The sequence below is a fragment of the Coregonus lavaretus genome (assembly GCF_964263955.1).
Source record: "Coregonus lavaretus genome assembly, chromosome: 9".
Taxonomy (NCBI): domain Eukaryota; kingdom Metazoa; phylum Chordata; class Actinopteri; order Salmoniformes; family Salmonidae; genus Coregonus; species Coregonus lavaretus.
Genome location: NC_139996.1, coordinates 4062171 through 4081929, shown reverse-complemented (window position 1 = coordinate 4081929; position 19759 = coordinate 4062171). Strand labels below are relative to the sequence as shown.

General features: G+C 48.0%; 1 protein-coding gene across 1 annotated transcript in view; it reads right to left on the bottom strand.

The window, feature by feature from the left end:
- Nucleotides 1-1007: 1007 nt before the first annotated feature.
- The window catches only part of ano3 (anoctamin 3), a gene marked incomplete at both ends in the record, with an annotated part of 87576 nt that continues 68824 nt past the window's right edge, over nucleotides 1008-19759 (bottom strand). Inside the window, 5 exons of the mRNA XM_084168525.1 lie at nucleotides 1008-1190; nucleotides 2587-2782; nucleotides 3024-3171; nucleotides 3965-4117; nucleotides 4509-4678. Of these exons, the coding sequence (XP_084024651.1) occupies nucleotides 1008-1190; nucleotides 2587-2782; nucleotides 3024-3171; nucleotides 3965-4117; nucleotides 4509-4678 (850 nt within the window). The remainder of the gene's footprint in view (nucleotides 1191-2586; nucleotides 2783-3023; nucleotides 3172-3964; nucleotides 4118-4508; nucleotides 4679-19759) is intronic.

The following is a 19759-nucleotide window of genomic DNA, read 5'->3' as shown; positions in this document are numbered from 1 at the left end:
AGGATGGGGACAGGGGACAGGGGACAGAGGATGGGGACAGGGGACAGAGGATGGGGACAGGGGACAGAAGATGGGGACAGGGGACAGAGGATGGGGACAGGGGACAGAGGATGGGACAGGGGACAGAGGATGGGACAGGGGACAGAGGATGGGACAGGGGACAGAGGATAGGGACAGGGACAGAGGATGGGGACAGGGACAGGTACGGGGACAGAGGATGGGGACAGGGACAGGTACGGGGACAGGGACAGAGGATGGGGACAGGGACAGAGGATGGGGACAGGGACAGGTACGGGGACAGAGGATAGGGACAGGTACGGGGACAGAGGATAGGGACAGGTACGGGGACAGGGACAGAGGATGGGGACAGGGACAGGTATGGGGACAGAGGATGGGGACAGGTACGGGGGCAGAGGATGAGGACAGGGACAGGTATGGGGACGGGGACAGGTACGGGGACAGGGACAGAGGATGGGGACAGGGACAGAGGATGGGGACAGGGACAGGGACAGAGGATGGGGACAGGGACAGGTACAGGGACAGATGATGGGGACAGGGACAGGTACGGGGACAGGGACAGAGGATGGGGACAGGGACAGAGGATGGGGACAGGGACAGAGGATGGGGACAGGTACGGGGACAGAGGATGGGGACAGGTACGGGGACAGGGACAGAGGATGGGGACAGGGGATGGGGACAGGTACGGGGACAGGGACAGAGGATGGGGACAGGTACGGGGACAGAGGATAGGGACAGGGACAGGTACGGGGACAGAGGATGGGGACAGGGACAGGGACAGGGAAGGATGGTAGGAGGGTTTCTGGTAACCGAAGAGGGCTTCTTTGGTGTGCAGGGGGAGAATGGGAATGCTTATGTTACCTGTGTGTGTGTGTGTGTGTGTGTGTGTACATATATATATATATTCAGTGTACTGTGTGTATATATGTGTGTATGCTGCAGACGAGGTTCTGTATGTATTACAGGGACATAACATCACATGACTAACGCTAAGGCCACTCGTGGTGATATCTCCTGCCATTCTTCTCTCTCTCCTTCTGTAGGTGCTCCAGCTCTGCTTCGTACATCATCTCCTGCATCAGGTACTTCTCCCTCCGCATGCGGTCACACAGACTCTTGGGCATGTCTGGGATCAGGTACGCGATGAACGACTTGAAGCCAAACACCAGGTGCTGAGGAGAGAAACGGAGGATGAGGAAGACTTTGTTGTCCATTGTCATTTTCAGATCACGGAAATTCAACACGGGGCAAAACAAACTCCCTGAGGGGTTTTTACGGGGGGGGGGGGGGGTAGGGTGCCGCAGCATCTAGGATATCTAGAATCCCCAGAGGACCACAGGACTGGTGAACCTCAGGTTGCAGGCCTTACCTCTCTAATCCTCGGCAGTATGGGAAGGTATGTGCAGGTCATTGCATCATGCTACCTAAAGTCTGACACACCTAATCAGTGTATGAGACTGAGAACTAGATTGAGGCGAGAGGATAGGAGAGGCAAGTGATCTACGCTACCGTTCAAAAGTTTCGGGGTCACTTAGAAATGTCCTTCTTTTTATTGGCAAGTCTGAGATATGGCTTTTTCTTTGCAACTCTGTCTAGAAGGCCAGCATCCCAAAGTCGCCTCTTCACTGTTGACGTTGAGACTGGTGTTTTGCGGGTACTATTTAATGAAGCTGCCAGTTGAGGACCTGTGAGGCGTCTGTTTCTCAAACTAGACACAGTAATGTATTTGTCCTCTTGCTTAGTTGTGCACCGGGGCCTCCCACTCCTCTTTCTATTCTGATTAGAGACAGTTTGCGCTGTTCTGTGAAGGGAGTAGTACACAGCGTTGTACGAGATCTTCAGTTTCTTGGCAATTTCTCGCATGGAATAGCCTTCATTTCTCAGAACAAGAATAGACTGACGAGTTTCAGAAGAAAGTTATTTGTTTCTGGCCATTTTGAGCCTGTAATCGAACACACAATTGCTGATGCTCCAGATACTCAACTAGTCTCAAGAAGGACAGTTTTATTGCTTCTTTAATCAGCACAACAGTTTTCAGCTGTGCTAACATAATTGCAAAATGGTTTTCTAATGATCAATTAGCCTTTTAAAATGATCAACTTGGATTAGCAAACACAACGTGCCATTGGAACACAGGACTGATGGTTGCTGATAATGGGCCTCTGTATGCCGATGTAGATATTCCATTAAAAATCAGCCGTTTCCAACTACAATAGCCATTTACAACATTAACAATGTCTACACTGTATTTCTGATCAATTTTATGTTATTTTTATGGACAAAAAAATGTGCTTTTCTTTCGAAAACAAGGACATGTCTAAGTGACCCCAAACTTTCGAACGGTAGCGTATATAGCGAGAGAGACAGATCTCAGACATAGAGAGTAGACGATGGCCCTAACCCTGTGATGTTTGCTGATCTGAAGGGTCTAGATAGGTATAATCAGTGTAGTTAGGAGAGAGTGAGAGAGAGAGGGATTTCTGACGTACCTCGAAGACTAGGATTAAGGCCAGGTGGGCAGCCAGGACGTGTCAGACAGACAGACAGAGCGTGGGCGTGCTGACCTACCTCAAAGACTATGATGAAGGCTAGTCTTGCAGCCAGGACGTGCCAGAACTGCAGAGTGAAGTCGTATGGTACTGGGCTCCAGGGAGAGGCTCTGTAGTCTCTGTACCTGCAGTATCTACTCTGCTCCTCACTCACGTTCCAGCGCACGCCCATGTCAAACACCGACAGGCTGCTGTTCATGTAGCCTCGCAGACACCTGCCATGGAGAGAGATGGGGGGCTCAGAACCATGGACTACAAATGGAAAATTAGCCGGTTGTCTAAATCTAGCACATTCACAGAAATGCACGTTGATCAACGTCCTGTCAAATGAGCCTAAAGTAAAGTAAAGAAAACGAACACTGGGACACGTGGCCCAATAGAATGGTTGGCTAAATCTGCACCGCTAAATCAGACAGTAGACATTGATGACCAAAGCGGGAGTAGAGGAGGACCTACTTCTCGTGGCGGTATCCCTCGTCCACACAGGGTCCGTATCTGAACGCGTAGACGAAGCGGGGGATGTAGTCGGAGGTGATGGCGATGACGAAGGCGTTGGTGATGACAGCCAGCACGCCGATCCCCTCCAGGATACCATGCCAGATACCTGTCAGACAGGGACAACAGCCTGTCAAGACAGGGACAACAGGGACACCAGCCTGTCAGACAGGGACACCAGGGACACCAGCCTGTCAGACAGGGACAACAGGGACACCAGCCTGTCAGACAGGGACAACAGGGACACCAGCCTGTCAGACATAGACAACAGGGACAACAGCCTGTCAGACAGGGACACCAGGGACACCAGCCTGTCAGACAGGGACACCAGGGACACCAGCCTGTCAGACAGGGACAACAGGGACACCAGCCTGTCAGACAGGGACAACAGGGACACCAGCCTGTCAGACAGGGACAACAGGGACACCAGCCTGTCAGACAGGGACAACAGGGACACCAGCCTGTCAGACAGGGACAACAGGGACACCAGCCTGTCAGACAGGGACAACAGGGACACCAGCCTGTCAGACAGGGACAACAGGGACACCAGCCTGTCAGACAGGGACAACAGCCTGTCAGACATAGACAACAGGGACACCAGCCTGTCAGACAGGGACAACAGGGACACCAGCCTGTCAGACATAGACAACAGGGACACCAGCCTGTCAGACAGGGACACCAGGGACAACAGCCTGTCAGACGGGGACAACAGCTGGTCAGCAGAGAAACCAACTCAGAAAAAGGACTCAAGAGCACAACGGTAGGAAACGGCATTTCCGACTTGGGACTCAAACCAGCAACCTTCTGATTGCAGGCCCGCCTCACATTAGGCTACCTGCTGGTTCGACTCACGTTTTCTTCACCTGTGATAAACAGCACAGACATTAAAAACCACTACTGACCAATGTCTGTGGCTCTGGCAGGCATGGGCCTTCTCCACTGAGTGACAAACTTGTAGGCGTCCAGTCGTATCTCTATGATGTTGTTGAGCAGAGCCAGGAGAGGAGCCAACGGGAACGCAGCTACGAAGATGGTGGTGAAACCAAACTGGAGAACTGAGTAGGAGAAAAGAGTAGGAGCAAGACGAGGAAGAACAAATAAAGAAGAAGAAAAAAAATGAAAAAAGAACGAAGAAGGAGGAGGAAGGAGGAAGTGGTTATGGTCGGTTTGAGCATCCTGTGGTGGGCCTCAGTAGAAGTCCTCTGTAGAACAAAGCGACCTCGGTCTAAGGCTAACTGAATACAGGCACAGGGGCAATGTAACAGATTTAACCATAACCACATTCTTATTGATTTAAAAAATAAACCATCACAGAACCATCAAGGACCATATTGAAATAAGTGTTGTCCTCTGGGCTTTGTACTTTTTAACTGTACATTAATGTTATTTAAAACAGGGAAGTTAATTGAGATGTCAAGGTAACATAAATAGCTGAAATGTCTTAACCCATCTCCAGGTACTCGTCCACCAGTCCGTGGGCGTTCATGGGCTGCAGGTTCCAGTCTTTGTCCCATTGAGGAAGCTGTACTTTGTTCTCCACATTCTGTCCCCCTCCTGTCCTCTCCTTCCTCTCTGTCCGCTTGATTTTCCTGCGAGACCACCAGTTCTGAAGCAGACTAGAACGAGAGAGAGAGAGAGAGCGAGGGGAAGCGAGAGCGGGAGAGAGAGAGAGAGAGAGCGAGGGGAAGCGAGAGCGGGAAAGAGAGCGAGGGGAAGCGAGAGAGGGAGAGAGAGAGAGAGAGAGAGAGAGAGAGTGAGGGGAAGCGAGAGCGGGAGAGAGAGAGAGCGAGGGGAAGCGAGAGGGAGAGAGAGAGAAAGAGAGAGAGAGAAAACGAGAGAGGGAGAGCGAGGGGAAGAGAAAGAGAGAAAGCGAGAGAGAGAGAGAGAGAGAGAGAGAGAGAGAGAGAGAGAGAGAGAGAGAGAAAGCAAGAGACGGAGCGAGAGGGGGGAAGCGAGAGAGAGAGAGAAAGCGAGAGAGAGAGAGAGAGAGAGAGAGAGAGAAAGCGAGAGAGAGGAAGAGATGATCTTCCTGTCAGACCACCAGTTCTGCAGTAGACTGAAAACACTGAACAATACAGTTAAACTTTAGCTAACTGTAAACTCAAACCCAATTGTCCCTGACGAAGCCCTGTAGGAGCACTAAGCTGAGCATGCACGGAGAAGGATTTGATGTGGGGTTTTTTCAGCTGAACAAAATACTTTTCATGTGGTAATGAGAAGAGATCTTGAGCATCTCCGTGTGCTGTACAGAAACACACACAACCAGGCTCAACATTACCACCGTTTTATGCAATGCTGAGTTTACACAGGCAGTAGAAATCTTATATTTTTCCACTAATTGGTATTTTGACCAATCAGATAAGATTCTTTGCCAATAATTGGGGAAAAGAAGATCAGAACTGTGCTTCCTGTGTAAACGCAGCTTCCTGTACGCAGCTTCCTGTGTAATCGCAGCTTCCTGTACGCAGCTTCCTGTGTAAACGCAGCTTAACACACATCCAGCAGAAACACTGGGCGAAACTGTAAAAACTGTTAAGAAAAAAATATATAGATTTTGGCATTTTATTTGTCTTTTATTAGGATCCCCATTAGCTGTGGCGAAAGCTGCAGCTACTCTTCCTGGGGTCCACACAAAACATGAAACATGACATAATACAGAACATTAATAGACAAGAACAGCTAAAGGACAGAACTACATGAATTTAAAAACGGCACACATAGCCTACATATCAATACATACACACACAAAATATCTAGGTCAAATAGGGGAGAGGTGTTGCGCCGTGAGATGTTTTTTTGAAAACAGGTTTGCTGTCCATTTCAGCAAAATGAGATGGAAGGGAGTTCCATGCAATAATGGCTCTGTATAATACTGTATGTTTCGTTGAATTTGTTCTGGACCTGGGGACTGTGAAGAGACCCCTTATGGCATGTCTGGTGGGGTAAGTGTGTGTGTCAGAGCTGTGTGTAAGTTGACAATGCAAACAATTTGAAATTTTCAACACATTGTTTCTTATATAAATAAGAAGCGATGCAGTCAGTCTCTCCTCAACTCTTAGCCAAGAGAGACTGGCATGCATAGTATTTATATCAGCCCTCTGATTACAATGAAAAGCAAGATGTGCCTCTGTTCTGGGCCAGCTGCAGATTAACTAGGTCTTTCTTTGCAGCACTTGACCACATGACTGGACAATAATCAAGATAAGACAAGACTAAAGTCTGCAGGACTTGCTTTGTGGAGTGTGGTGTCAAAAAACTTTGGCTTCCCTCCAGGCCTGAGAACAAAGACTTTCCTCTAGGCTTAGATTAAAGATATGACATATAGGAGTGGCTATAGAGTCAGCTACCATCCTCAGCTTTCCATCTAAGTTGTCAATGCCAGGAGGTTGACATAATATCTTTACAAAATCGATCTAACTTTGCCAAATTAAAACTTACAATGCTTTTCTTTCATTATTTGTTTTTTTAATGCATGAATACAATGGCTCACTGTTCGTTGTTGGCATTTCCTTCCTAAGTTTGCCCACTTTGTCAATGAAGTCATCATTAAAATAATTGGCAACATCAAAATGGTTTTGTGATGAATAAGCCATCTGATTCGATGAAAGACGGAGTTGAATTTGTCTTTCTGCCCATAATTTCATTTAAGGTACTCCAAAGTTTCTATCATTGATCTTGGCTTCATAATACAGTTTCTTCTTCTCTTTGTTGAGTTTAGTCACAATTTCTCAATTTGCAGTAAGTCAACCAGTCAGATGTGCAGCCAGACTTATTCCTCATCAATCCATGGAGCCTTAACAGTTCTAACAGTCAGTTTCTTAACAGAAGCAATTTCATAAATTCATGAAGTGCGGCGTCTGGATGCTCCTTATTAATCACATCAGACCAACACATATTTTTAACATCATCCACATAAGAGTCACAGCTAAATATTTTGTATGATCTCTTTTACACTATTTTAGGCCCAGCTTTTGGAACTTATACTATATGCCAATGGGTACGGATACAGCTTTTAGAACAAAGTTCTACAGTATTAGTAAAAATGTGATCAATACATGTGGATGATCTTGTTCCTGTAGTGTTTGTGAACACCCTGGTAGGTTGATTAATAACCTGAACCAGATTACAGGGAACTGGTTACAGTGAGAAGCTTCCTCTTGAGCGGACAGCTTGATGAAAACCAGTCACCAAGAAAGTAGACCTCTCTGTTTACATCACATACACTATCAAGCATTTCACACATATTATTTACTGACTGTTAGCATTTGGCAGGTGAACCTGCAATCACAGCACTTCAATAACACTTGACATGAGATCTTCTCTAAGCATTACAGGGATATGACTCTGAATGTACTGTATATAGCAACACCTCCCCCATAAGCATTCCTGTCTCTTCTATAGATGTTATATCCTTGTATTGCTAAGTGAGTCTCAGAAATGGCTAATATATGAATGTTATCTGATGTTAGCAAGTTATTGAATGGGGCCCCGTGTAGCTCAGTTGGTAGAGCATGGCGCTTGCAACGCCAGGGTTGTGGGTTCGATTCCCACGGGGGGCCAGTATGAAAAATGTACGCACTCACTAACTGTAAGTCGCTCTGGATAAGAGCGTCTGCTAAATGACTAAAATGTCAATGTAAAAATTTAATTAACCTTATTTCTAAGGCTACATATACTATAATAATAATAATAATAATAATAATAATAATATGCCATTTAGCAGACGCTTTTATCCAAAGTGACTTTTTTTTGTGTATGGGTGGTCTACTACATGACCAAAAGTATGTGGACACCTGCTCCTCTAACATCTCATTCCAAAATCATGGGCATTAATATGGAGTTGGTCCCCCCCCCCTTTGCTGCGATAACAGCCTCCACTCTTCTGGGAAGGCTTTCCACTAGATGTTGGAACATTGCTGTGGGGACTTGCTTCCTTTCAGCCACAAGAGCATTAGTGAGGTCGGGCACTGATGTTGGGCGACTAGGCCTGGCTCGCAGTCGGCGTTCCAATTCATCCCAAAGGTATTCGATGGGGTTGAGGGTAGGGCTCTGTGCAGACCAGTCAAGTTCTTCCCCACCAATCTCAACAAACCATTTCTGTATGGACCTCACTTTGTGCAGGAAAGGGCCTTCCCCAAACGTTTGCCACAAAGTTGGAAGCACAGAATTCTCCAGAATGTCATTGTATGCTGTAGCGTTAAGATTTCCCTTCACTGGAACTAAGGGGTCTAGCCCGAACCATGAAAAACAGCCCCAGACCATTATTCCTCCTCCACCAAACTTTACAGTTGGCTCTATGAATTGGGGCAGGTGGCGTTCTCCTGGCATCCGCCAAACCCAGATTAGTCTGTCGGACTGCCAGATGGTGAAGCATGATTCATCACTCCAGAGAATGCGTTTCCACTGCTCCAGAGTCCAATTGCGGCGAGCTTTACGCCACTCCAGCCGACGCTTGGCATTGCGCATGGTGATCTTAGGCTTGTGTGCGGCTGCTTAGCCATGGAAACCCATTTCATGAACTTCCCGACGAACAGTTATTGTGCTGACATTGCGGACAGAAGATTTTCAGCACTCTGCGGTCCCATTCTGTGGGCTTGTGTGGCCTACCACTTCGCGGTTGTTGCTTCTAGACATTTCCACTTCACAATAACAGCACTTACAGTTGACTGGGGCAGCTCTAGCAGGGCAGAAATTTGACGAACTGAGTTCTTGGAAAGGTGGCATCCTATGACGGTGCCACGTTCAAAGTCACTGAGTTCTTCAGTAAGGCCATTCTAATGCCAATGTTTGTCTTTGGAGATTGCATGGATGTGTGCTCAATTTTATACACCTGTCAAATCAAATCAAATTTTATTTGCCACATGCGCCGAATACAACAGGTGTAGACATTACCGTGAAATGCTTACTTTCAGCCCTTAACCAACAACCAAGATAACAGTCTATGACAAGGGTGGCTGGAGTCTTTGACCATTTTGAGGGCTTTCCTCTGACACCGCCTGGTATAGAGGTCCTGGATGGCAGGAAGCTTGGCCCCGGTGATATACTGGGCCGTACGCACTACCCTCTGTAGTGCCTTGCGGTCGGAGGCCGAGCAGTTGCCATACCAGGCGGTGATGCAACCAGTCAGGATGCTCTCGATGGTGCAGCTGTAGATCTTTTTGAGGATCTGAGGACCCATGCCAAATCTTTTCAGTCTCCTGAGGGGGAATAGGCTTTGTCGTGCCCTCTTCACGACTGTCTTGGTGTGTTTGGACCATGATTGTTTGTTGGTGATGTGGACACCAAGGAACTTCAAGCTCTCAACCTGCTCCACTACAGCCCCGTCGATTAGAATGGGGGCGTGCTCAGTCCTCTATTTTTTCCTGTAGTCCACAATCATCTCCTTTGTCTTGGTCACGTTGAGGGAGAGGTTGTTATCCTGGCACCACACGGCCATGTCTCTGACCTCCTCCCTATAGGCTGTCTCATTGTTGTCGGTGATCAGGCCTACCAATGTTGTGTCATCGGCAAACTTAATGATGGTCTTGGAGTCGTGCCTGGCCATGCAGTCATGGGTGAACAGGGAGTACAGAGGGGACTGAGCACGCACCCCTGAGGGGCCCCCTTGTTGAGGATCAGCGTGGCAGATGTGTTGTTATCTACCCTTCCACCTGGGGGCGGCCCGTCAGGAAGTCCAGGATCCAGTTGCAGAGGGAGGTGTTTAGTCCCAGGATCCTTAGCTTAGCGATGAGCTTTGAGGGCACTATGGTGTTGAACGCTGAGCTGTAGTCAATGAATAGCATTCTCATGTAGGTGTTCCTCTTGTCCAGGTGAAAAGGGCAGTGTGGAGTGCAATAGAGATTGCGTCATCTGTGGATCTGTTGGGACGGTATGCAAATTGGAGTGGGTCTACGGTTTCTGGGATAATGGTGTTGATGTGAGCCATGACCAGCCTTTCAAAGCACTTCATGGCTACAGACGTCAGTGCTACGGATCGGTAGTCATTTAGGCAGGTTATCTTAGTGTCCTTGGGCACGGGGACTATGGTGGTCTGCTTGAAACATGTTGGTATTACAGACTCAGTCAGGGACATGTTGAAAATGTCGGTGAAGACACTTGCCAGTTGGTCAGCACATGCTCGGAGTACACGTCCTGGTAATCCGTCTGGCCCTGCGGCCTTGTGAATGTTGACCTGCTTAAAAGTCTTACTCACATCGGCAACGGAGAGCATGCTCACATAGTCATCCGGAACAGCTGGTGCTCTCATGCATGCTTCAGTGTTGGTTGCCTCGAAGCGAGCATAGAAGTGGTTTAGCTCGTCTGGTAGGCTTGTGTCACTGGGCAGCTCGCGGCTGTGCTTCCCTTTGTAGTCTGTAATAGTTTTCAAGCCCTGCCACATCCGACGAGCGTCAGAGCCGGTGTAGTACGATTCAATCTTAGTCCTGTATTGACTATTTGCCTGTTTGATGGTTCGTCGGAGGGCATAGCGGGATTTCTTATAAGCGTCTGGGTTAGAGTCCCGCTCCTTGAAAGCGGCAGCTCTACCCTTTAGCTCAGTGCGGATGTTGTCTGTAATCCATGGCTTCTGGTTGGGGTACTTACGTACGGTCATTGTGGGGACGACGTCATCGATGCACTTATTGATGAAGCCAGTGACTGATGTGGTGTACTCCTCAATGCTATCTGAAGAATCCCGGAACATGTTCCAGTCTGTGCTAGCAAAACAGTCCTGTAGCTTAGCATCTGCGTCATCTGACCACTTTTTTATTAATCGAGTCACTGATGCTTCCTGCTTTAGTTTTTGCTTATAAGCAGGAATCAGGAGGATAGAGTTATGGTCAGATTTGCCAAATGGAGGGCGAGGGAGAGCTTTGTATGCGTCTCTGTGTGTGGAGTAAAGGTGGTCTAGAGTTTTTTTCCCTCTGGTTGCACATTTAACATGCTGGTAGAAATTAGGTAGAAAGGATTTAAGATTCCCTGCATTAAAGTCCCCGGCCACTAGGAGCGCCGCCTCTGGATGAGCGTTTTCCTGTTTAGTTATGGCCTTATACAGCTCATTGAGTGCAATCTTAATACCAGCATTGGTTTGTGGTCGTAAATAGACAGCTATGAAAAATATAGATGAAAACTCTCTTGGTAAATAGTGTGGTCTACAGCTTATCATAAGATACTCTACCTCAGGCGAGCAAAACCTTGAGACTTCGTATTAGATTTTATGCACCTGCTGTTGTTTACAAATATACACAGACCGCCACCCCTTGTCTTACCGGAGTCAGCCGTTCTATTCTGCCGATGTAGCGTATATCCCGTCAGCTGTATGTTGTCCATGTCGTCGTTCAGCCACGACTCGGTGAAACATAAGATATTACAGTTTTTAATGTCCCGTTGGTAGTATAACCGTAATCTTAGGTCATCTAATTTATTTTCAAATGATTGAAGATTGGCTAATTGGATTGATGGAAGAGGCAGTTTACTCGCTCGCCGTCGGATCCTTACAAGGCACCCCGACCTACGTCCACGATATCTCTGTCTCTTTCTCCTGCGAATGACAGGGATTTGGGCCTTGTCGGGTGTCTGTAGGATATCCTTCGCGTCCGACTCGTAGAATAAATAATCTTCGTCCAATTCGAGGTGAGTAATCGCTGTCCTGATATCCAGAAGCTCTTTTTGGTTATAAGAGACGATGGCAGAAACATTATGTACAGAATAAATTACAAATAACTTGAAAAAACACACATAATAGTACAATTGGTTAGAGGGCTGTAAAACGGCAGCCATTTTCTCCGTCCCCATTCTCATTGCTCCAAGATACAGTCTAGTATCTTGGAGTGTATCATGGCGAAGGTAACTACAGTCTAGTATGTTGGAGTGCGTCGTGGCGTAGGTAACTACAGTCTAGTATGTTGGAGTGCGTCGTGGCGTAGGTAACTACAGTCTAGTGTCTTGGAGTGCGTTGTGGCGTAGGTAACTACAGTCTAGTGTCTTGGAGTGCGTCGTGGCGTAGGTAACTACAGTCTAGTGTCTTGGAGTGCGTCGTGGCGTAGGTAACTACAGTCTAGTGTCTTGGAGTGCGTCGTGGCGTAGGTAACTACAGTCTAGTGTCTTGGAGTGCGTCGTGGCGTAGGTAACTACAGTCTAGTGTCTTGGAGTGCGTCGTGGCGTAGGTAACTACAGTCTAGTGTCTTGGAGTGCGTCGTGGCGTAGGTAACTACAGTCTAGTGTCTTGGAGTGCGTCGTGGCGTAGGTAACTACAGTCTAGTGTCTTGGAGTGCGTCGTGGCGTAGGTAACTACAGTCTAGTGTCTTGGAGTGCGTCGTGGCGTAGGTAACTACAGTCTAGTGTCTTGGAGTGCGTCGTGGCGTAGGTAACTACAGTCTAGTGTCTTGGAGTGCGTCGTGGCGTAGGTAACTACAGTCTAGTGTCTTGGAGTGCGTCGTGGCGTAGGTAACTACAGTCTAGTGTCTTGGAGTGCGTCGTGGCGTAGGTAACTACAGTCTAGTGTCTTGGAGTGCGTCGTGGCGTAGGTAACTACAGTCTAGTGTCTTGGAGTGCGTCGTGGCGTAGGTAACTACAGTCTAGTGTCTTGGAGTGCGTCGTGGCGTAGGTAACTACAGTCTGGTATCAAACGGCAGCCATCTTCTCCGGCGCCATCTCTTTCTAGCAACGGAAGCTTTTCCGTTTTTTCTATTTTTATTTCTAGCTGAAATAGCTGAATCCACAAATTTGAAGGGATGTCCACATACATTTGTATACAGTGTATATTAATATGGGCTATTTTCAGCCCTTTCTTAGCTTCTCAGAGATAAGACATAATATGGAAAAGAACAAAGGAAAATAAAACGAAAACATTCAGCAGTCCACGAATCAGTTGATGTGTGTAAGTGTGTGTGTGTGTGCTGCGGGGTTGAAGCTACAAACCCAAACTCATCCCTTCCAGGCTTCTGACAATGAGCCTGTCATAGCGGATGTAAGCAATGTCCCCACGCGCTCTGGCAGCTCTCGGGATAAGGCCGAGATAAGTTATTTTCTCTTCAGCTACCTTGTCCTTGAACCTCAGGAACTTGACCACTATCGGCCTGGGCCAGTCACCTGGGCCGTTGGTGGGTTTTCCAATCCTGTGGGCGCGGTCCACCTAAATCTTCTTGTGGTCCATCTTCAGTTTCTTTGAGATCATTTCCCTCACATTGTCCTGAGACTCCGTCCAGGTCTCATGTGGAGATTCTGCAATTCTGTCCACAACAATGTTGTTTCTGCCTTGATTGTCCCTCGAGATAATCTGATTTCTCCATCATTGTTATCATGGACTCACATACAGAACTGATGTCCTCTTTCAGTTTTCCTGTTTAAACTCATCGAGCTGACTCTGGGAGAACTGCAAACTGTTCTTCAGATCCTGGACCTCTCTGGTCAGGTTGTCCATTCTTTTATTAGTTGAATCCACCAGTATTTGGACACTTGAAGATATTTTCTTGTTGTTGTAACAACTGCTTGTAGAACTATTTTTGTTCGTTTAAAATATCCTTCACCTGTGATAGAGAGACACCACTGTCCTCAACAGTACTCCCACCGGCTTTGGTCTTTCTCATGGTAGCAATGTAGGCTACGTTGTTACTCCTCGCAGTTCCAGACAGGGTAGGTCACAGGGAAGATGGAAACAACAAACAGCAGGGATCTAGGCAGTCACAAGCCCGGGACAATCCGCGGTCCCAGCCACAAGGGCTAACCGTATCGCGGACAGCGTTCAAGCCCTCAAGGAAACCCCGTTAGCTTGATAGGCAGCTAACCGTTGCAGCTAGGCTAGCTGCTACACCAAGCAGCTCATCAGACCCTTGGTCAGCAGGATCCCTGGACAGATAGCAGCGGTCCAACTGATTCCCTGGACAGATAGCAGCGGTCCAACTGATTCCCTGGACAGATAGCAGCGGTCCAACTGATTCCCTGGACAGATAGCAGCGGTCCAACTGATTCCCTGGACAGATAGCAGCGGTCCAACTGATTCCCTGGACAGATAGCAGCGGTCCAACTGATTCCCTGGACAGATAGCAGCGGTCCAACTGATTCCCTGGACAGATAGCAGCGGTCCAACTGATTCCCTGGACAGATAGCAGCGGTCCAACTGATTCCCTGGACAGATAGCAGCGGTCCAACTGATTCCCTGGACAGATAGCAGAGGTCCAACTGATTCCCTGGACAGATAGCAGCGGTCCAACTGATTCCCTGGACAGATAGCAGCGGTCCAACTGATTCCCTGGACAGATAGCAGCGGTCCAACTGATTCCCTGGACAGATAGCAGCGGTCCAACTGATTCCCTGGACAGATAGCAGCGGTCCAACTGATTCCCTGGACAGATAGCAGCGGTCCAACTGATTCCCTGGACAGATAGCAGCGGTCCAACTGATTCCCTGGACAGATAGCAGCGGTCCAACTGATTCCCTGGACAGATAGCAGCGGTCCAACTGATTCCCTGGACAGATAGCAGCGGTCCAACTGATTCCCTGGACAGATAGCAGCGGTCCAACTGATTCCCTGGACAGATAGCAGCGGTCCAACTGATTCCCTGGACAGATAGCAGAGGTCCAACTGATTCCCTGGACAGATAGCAGCGGTCCAACTGATTCCCTGGACAGATAGCAGCGGTCCAACTGATTCCCTGGACAGATAGCAGCGGTCCAACTGATTCCCTGGACAGATAGCAGCGCTCCAAATGATTCCCTGGACCGATAGCAGCGGTCCAACTGATTCCCTGGACCGATAGCAGCGGTCCAACTGATTCCCTGGACAGATAGCAGCGGTCCAACTGATTCCCTGGACCGATAGCAGCGGTCCAACTGATTCCCTGGACAGATAGCAGCGGTCCAACTGATTCCCTGGACAGATAGCAGCGGTCCAACTGATTCCCTGGACAGATAGCAGCGGTCCAACTGATTCCCTGGACAGATAGCAGCGGTCCAACTGATTCCCTGGACAGATAGCAGCGGTCCAACTGATTCCCTGGACAGATAGCAGCGGTCCAACTGATTCCCTGGACAGATAGCAGCGGTCCAACTGATTCCCTGGACAGATAGCAGCGGTCCAACTGATTCCCTGGACAGATAGCAGCGGTCCAACTGATTCACTGGACAGATAGCAGAGGTCCAACTGATTCCCTGGACAGATAGCAGCGGTCCAACTGATTCCCTGGACAGATAGCAGCGGTCCAACTGATTCCCTGGACAGATAGCAGCGGTCCAACTGATTCCCTGGACAGATAGCAGCGGTCCAACTGATTCCCTGGACAGATAGCAGCGGTCCAACTGATTCCCTGGACAGATAGCAGCGCTCCAAATGATTCCCTGGACCGATAGCAGTGGTCCAACTGATTCCCTGGACCGATAGCAGCGGTCCAACTGATTCCCTGGACCGATAGCAGCGGTCCAACTGATTCCCTGGACCGATAGCAGCGGTCCAACTGATTCCCTGGACAGATAGCAGCGGTCCAACTGATTCCCTGGACAGATAGCAGCGGTCCAACTGATTCCCTGGACAGATAGCAGCGGTCCAACTGATTCCCTGGACAGATAGCAGCGGTCCAACTGATTCCCTGGACAGATAGCAGCGGTCCAACTGATTCCCTGGACAGATAGCAGCGGTCCAACTGATTCCCTGGACAGATAGCAGCGGTCCAACTGATTCCCTGGACAGATAGCAGCGGTCCAACTGATTCCCTGGACAGATAGCAGCGGTCCAACTGATTCACTGGACAGATAGCAGAGGTCCAACTGATTCCCTGGACAGATAGCAGAGGTCCAACTGATTCCCTGGACAGATAGCAGCGGTCCAACTGATTCCCTGGACAGATAGCAGCGGTCCAACTGATTCCCTGGACAGATAGCAGAGGTCCAACTGATTCCCTAGACAGATAGCAGCGGTCCAACTGATTCACTGGACAGATAGCAGAGGTCCAACTGATTCCCTGGACAGATAGCAGCGGTCCAACTGATTCCCTGGACAGATAGCAGAGGTCCTGTCACACTATAGAGGTGAACACTGGAAACACTGGACCTTGATGGCAAACCCCCATCTCCCTAAAAAACAACAGCTACACACACACATCGCAGCAGCGACACACACGTGCAACATTCCCATGTCTGCTGTGGGCCAGCCCTGACAAACAGAGCAGAGCACAGACCAACTAACCACTGTTACCACGGTTACTGTCCTCCCATATAGCTCTCTCCTCTCTCCCTGCTGCCCTTTCCCAGGCCTCTTAATATACTGTGGCCTTGATCCCTGTCTGCTGGAGGGGAAAATTACACAACCTTTGACCCCTTGGTCTGGCTGCAACCATACAACCAGAGGTCCAACCGCGTTGCGGGATCCTAACTCAAAAAGGGTAGCTAGCTAGTAACTCTTTCAATAGAACACTTTTTCACAACTTTCCAAAAACAACAAACCGAGCTCTCCCTTGTTTCCGCGTTCATGAGTCCCTGCCAAGTGAAACAAAAAATGAATTTTCTTTCCATCTTAGAGAGCTTTTCAGAGATGTAGCTACACAGGGTGGTAACTGTCCTGTATATGGTTATGTAGTGCCTTCAGAGAGTATTCATACCCCTTGACTTATTCATGAAGTGCTTTGAGAGACTAGTCAAGGATCATATCACCGCTACCTCACCTGCCACCCTAGACCCACTTCCATTTCCTTAACACCCCAATAGATCCACAGACGATGCAATCGCCATAACACTGCCCTATCCCACCTGGACAAGAGGAATACATATGTAAGAATGCTGTTCATTGACATTAGCTCAGAATTCAACACCATAGTACCCTCCAAGCTCGTCATTAAGCTTGAGGCCCTGGGTCTGAACCCCGCCCTGTGCAACTGGGTCCTGGACTTCCTGACTGGCCGCCCCCAGGTGGTGAAGGTAGGAAACAACACCTCCACTTCGCTGATCTTCAACATTGGGGCCCCACAAGGGTACGGTGCTCAGCCCCTCCTGTATTCCCTGTTCACCCATGACTGCATGGCCAAGCACGCCTCCAACTCAATCATCAAGTTTGCAGACGACACAACAGTAGTAGGCTTGATTACCAACAATGACGAGACCGCCTACAGGTAGGAGGTGAGGGCTCTGGGAGTGTGGTGTCAGGTAAATAACCTCACTCAACGTCAACAAAACAAAGGAGATGATCGTGGACTTCAGTAAACAGCAGAGGGAGCACCCCCCTATCCACATTGACGGGACCGCAGTGGAGAATGTGGAAAGCTTCAAGTTCCTCGGCGTACACATCACCGACAAACTGAAATGGTCCACCCACACAGACATTGTGGTGAAGAAGGCGCAACAGCGCCTCTTCAACCTCAGGAGGCTGAATACATTTGGTTTGGCACCTAAAACTTTTACAGATGCACAATAGAGAGCATCCTATCACCGCCTGGTACGGCAACTGCACCGCCCGCAACCACAGGGGTCTCCAGAGGGTGGTGCGGTCTGCCCAACGCATCACTGGGGGCAAACTACCAGCCCTCCAGGACACCTACAGCACCCGATGTCACAGGAAGGCCAAAAAGATCATCAAGGACAACAACCACCCGGGCCACTGCCTGTTCACCCCGCTATCATCCAGAAGGCGAGGTCAGTACAGGTGCATCAAAGCTGGGACCGAGAGACTGAAAAACAGCTTCTATCTCAAGGCCATCAGACTGTTAAACAGCCATCATTAGCACATTAGAGACTGCTGCCTATATACAGTGAGGGAAAAAAGTATTTGATCCCCTGCTGATTTTGTACGTTTGCCTACTGACAAAGAAATGATCAGTCTATAATTTTAATGGTTGGTTTATTTGAACAGTGAGAGACAGAATAACAACAAAAAAATCCAGAAAAATGCATGTCAAAAATGTTATAAATTGATTTTGCATTTTAATGAGGGAAATAAGTATTTGACCCCCTCTCAAGCAGAAAGATTTCTGGCTCCCAGGTGTCTTTTATACAGGTAACAAGCTGAGATTAGGAGCACACTCTTAAAGGGAGTGCTCCTAATCTCAGCTTGTTACCTGTATAAAAGACACCTGTCCACAGAAGCAATCAATCAATCAGATTCCAAACTCTCCACCATGGCCAAGACCAAAGAGCTCTCCAAGGATGTCAGGGACAAGATTGTAGACCTATACAAGGCTGGAATGGGCTACAAGACCATCGCCAAGCAGCTTGGTGAGAAGGTGACAACAGTTGGTGCGATTATTCGCAAATGGAAGAAACACAAAATAATTGTCAATCTCCCTCGGCCTGGGGCTCCATGCAAGATCTCACCTCGTGGAGTTGCAATGATCATGAGAACGGTGAGGAATCAGCCCAGAACTACACGGGAGGATATTGTCAATGATCTCAAGGCAGCTGGGACCATAGTCACCAAGAAAACAATTGGTAACACACTACGCCGTGAAGGACTGAAATCCTGCAGCGCCCGCAAGGTCCCTCTGCTCAAGAAAGCACATATACAGGGCCGTCTGAAGTTTGCCAATGAACATCTGAATGATTCAGAAGAGAACTGGGTGAAAGTGTTGTGGTCAGATGAGACCAAAATCAAGCACTTTGGCATCAACTCAACTCGCCGTGTTTGGAGGAGGAGGAATGCTGCCTATGACCCCAAGAACACCATCCCCACCGTCAAACATGGAGGTGGACAACTTCACCGCATCAAAGGGACGATGGACGGGGCCATGTACCGTCAAATCTTGGGTGAGAACCTCCTTCCCTCAGCCAGGGCATTGAAAATGGGTCGTGGATGGGTATTCCAGCATGACAATGACCCAAAACACACGGCCAAGGCAACAAAGGAGTGGCTCAAGAAGAAGCACATTAAGGTCCTGGAGTGGCCTAGCCTGTCTCCAGACATAATCCCATAGAAAATCTGTGGAGGGAGCTGAAGGTTCGAGTTGCCAAACGTCAGCCTCGAAACCATAATGACTTGGAGAAGATCTGCAAAGAGGAGTGGAACAAAATCCCTCCTGAGATGTGTGCAAACCTGGTGGCCAACTACAAGAAACGTCTGACCTCTGTGATTGCCAACAAGGGTTTTGCCACCAAGTACTAAGTCATGTTTTGCAGAGGGGTCAAATACTTATTTCCCTCATTACAAAGCAAATCAAGTCATAACATTTTTGACATGCGTTTTTTTCTGGATTTTTTTGTTGTTATTCTGTCTCTCACTGTTCAAATAAACCTACCATTAACATTATAGACTGATCATGTCTTTGTCAGTGGGCAAACTTACAAAATCAGCAGGGGATCAAATACTTTTTTCCCTCACTGTACCTAGATTAGAAATCACTGGCCACTTTAATAATTGGAACACTAGTCATTTTAATAATGTTTATATATCTTGCATTACTCATATGTACATTTTACATTTTAGTCATTTAGCAGACGCTCTTATCCAGAGCAACTTACAGTTAGTGAGTGCATACATTTTTCGTACTGTACAGTTGAAGTCGGAAGTTTACATACAGTGGGGAGAAAAAGTATTTAGTCAGCCACCAATTGTGCAAGTTCTCCCACTTAAAAATATGAGAGAGGCCTGTAATTTTCATCATATGTACACGTCAACTATGACAGAGAAAATCAGAAAAAAAAATCCAGAAAATCACATTGTAGGATTTTTAATGAATTTATTTGCAAATTATGGTGGAAAATAAGTATTTGGTCAATAACAAAAGTTTATCAATACTTTGTTA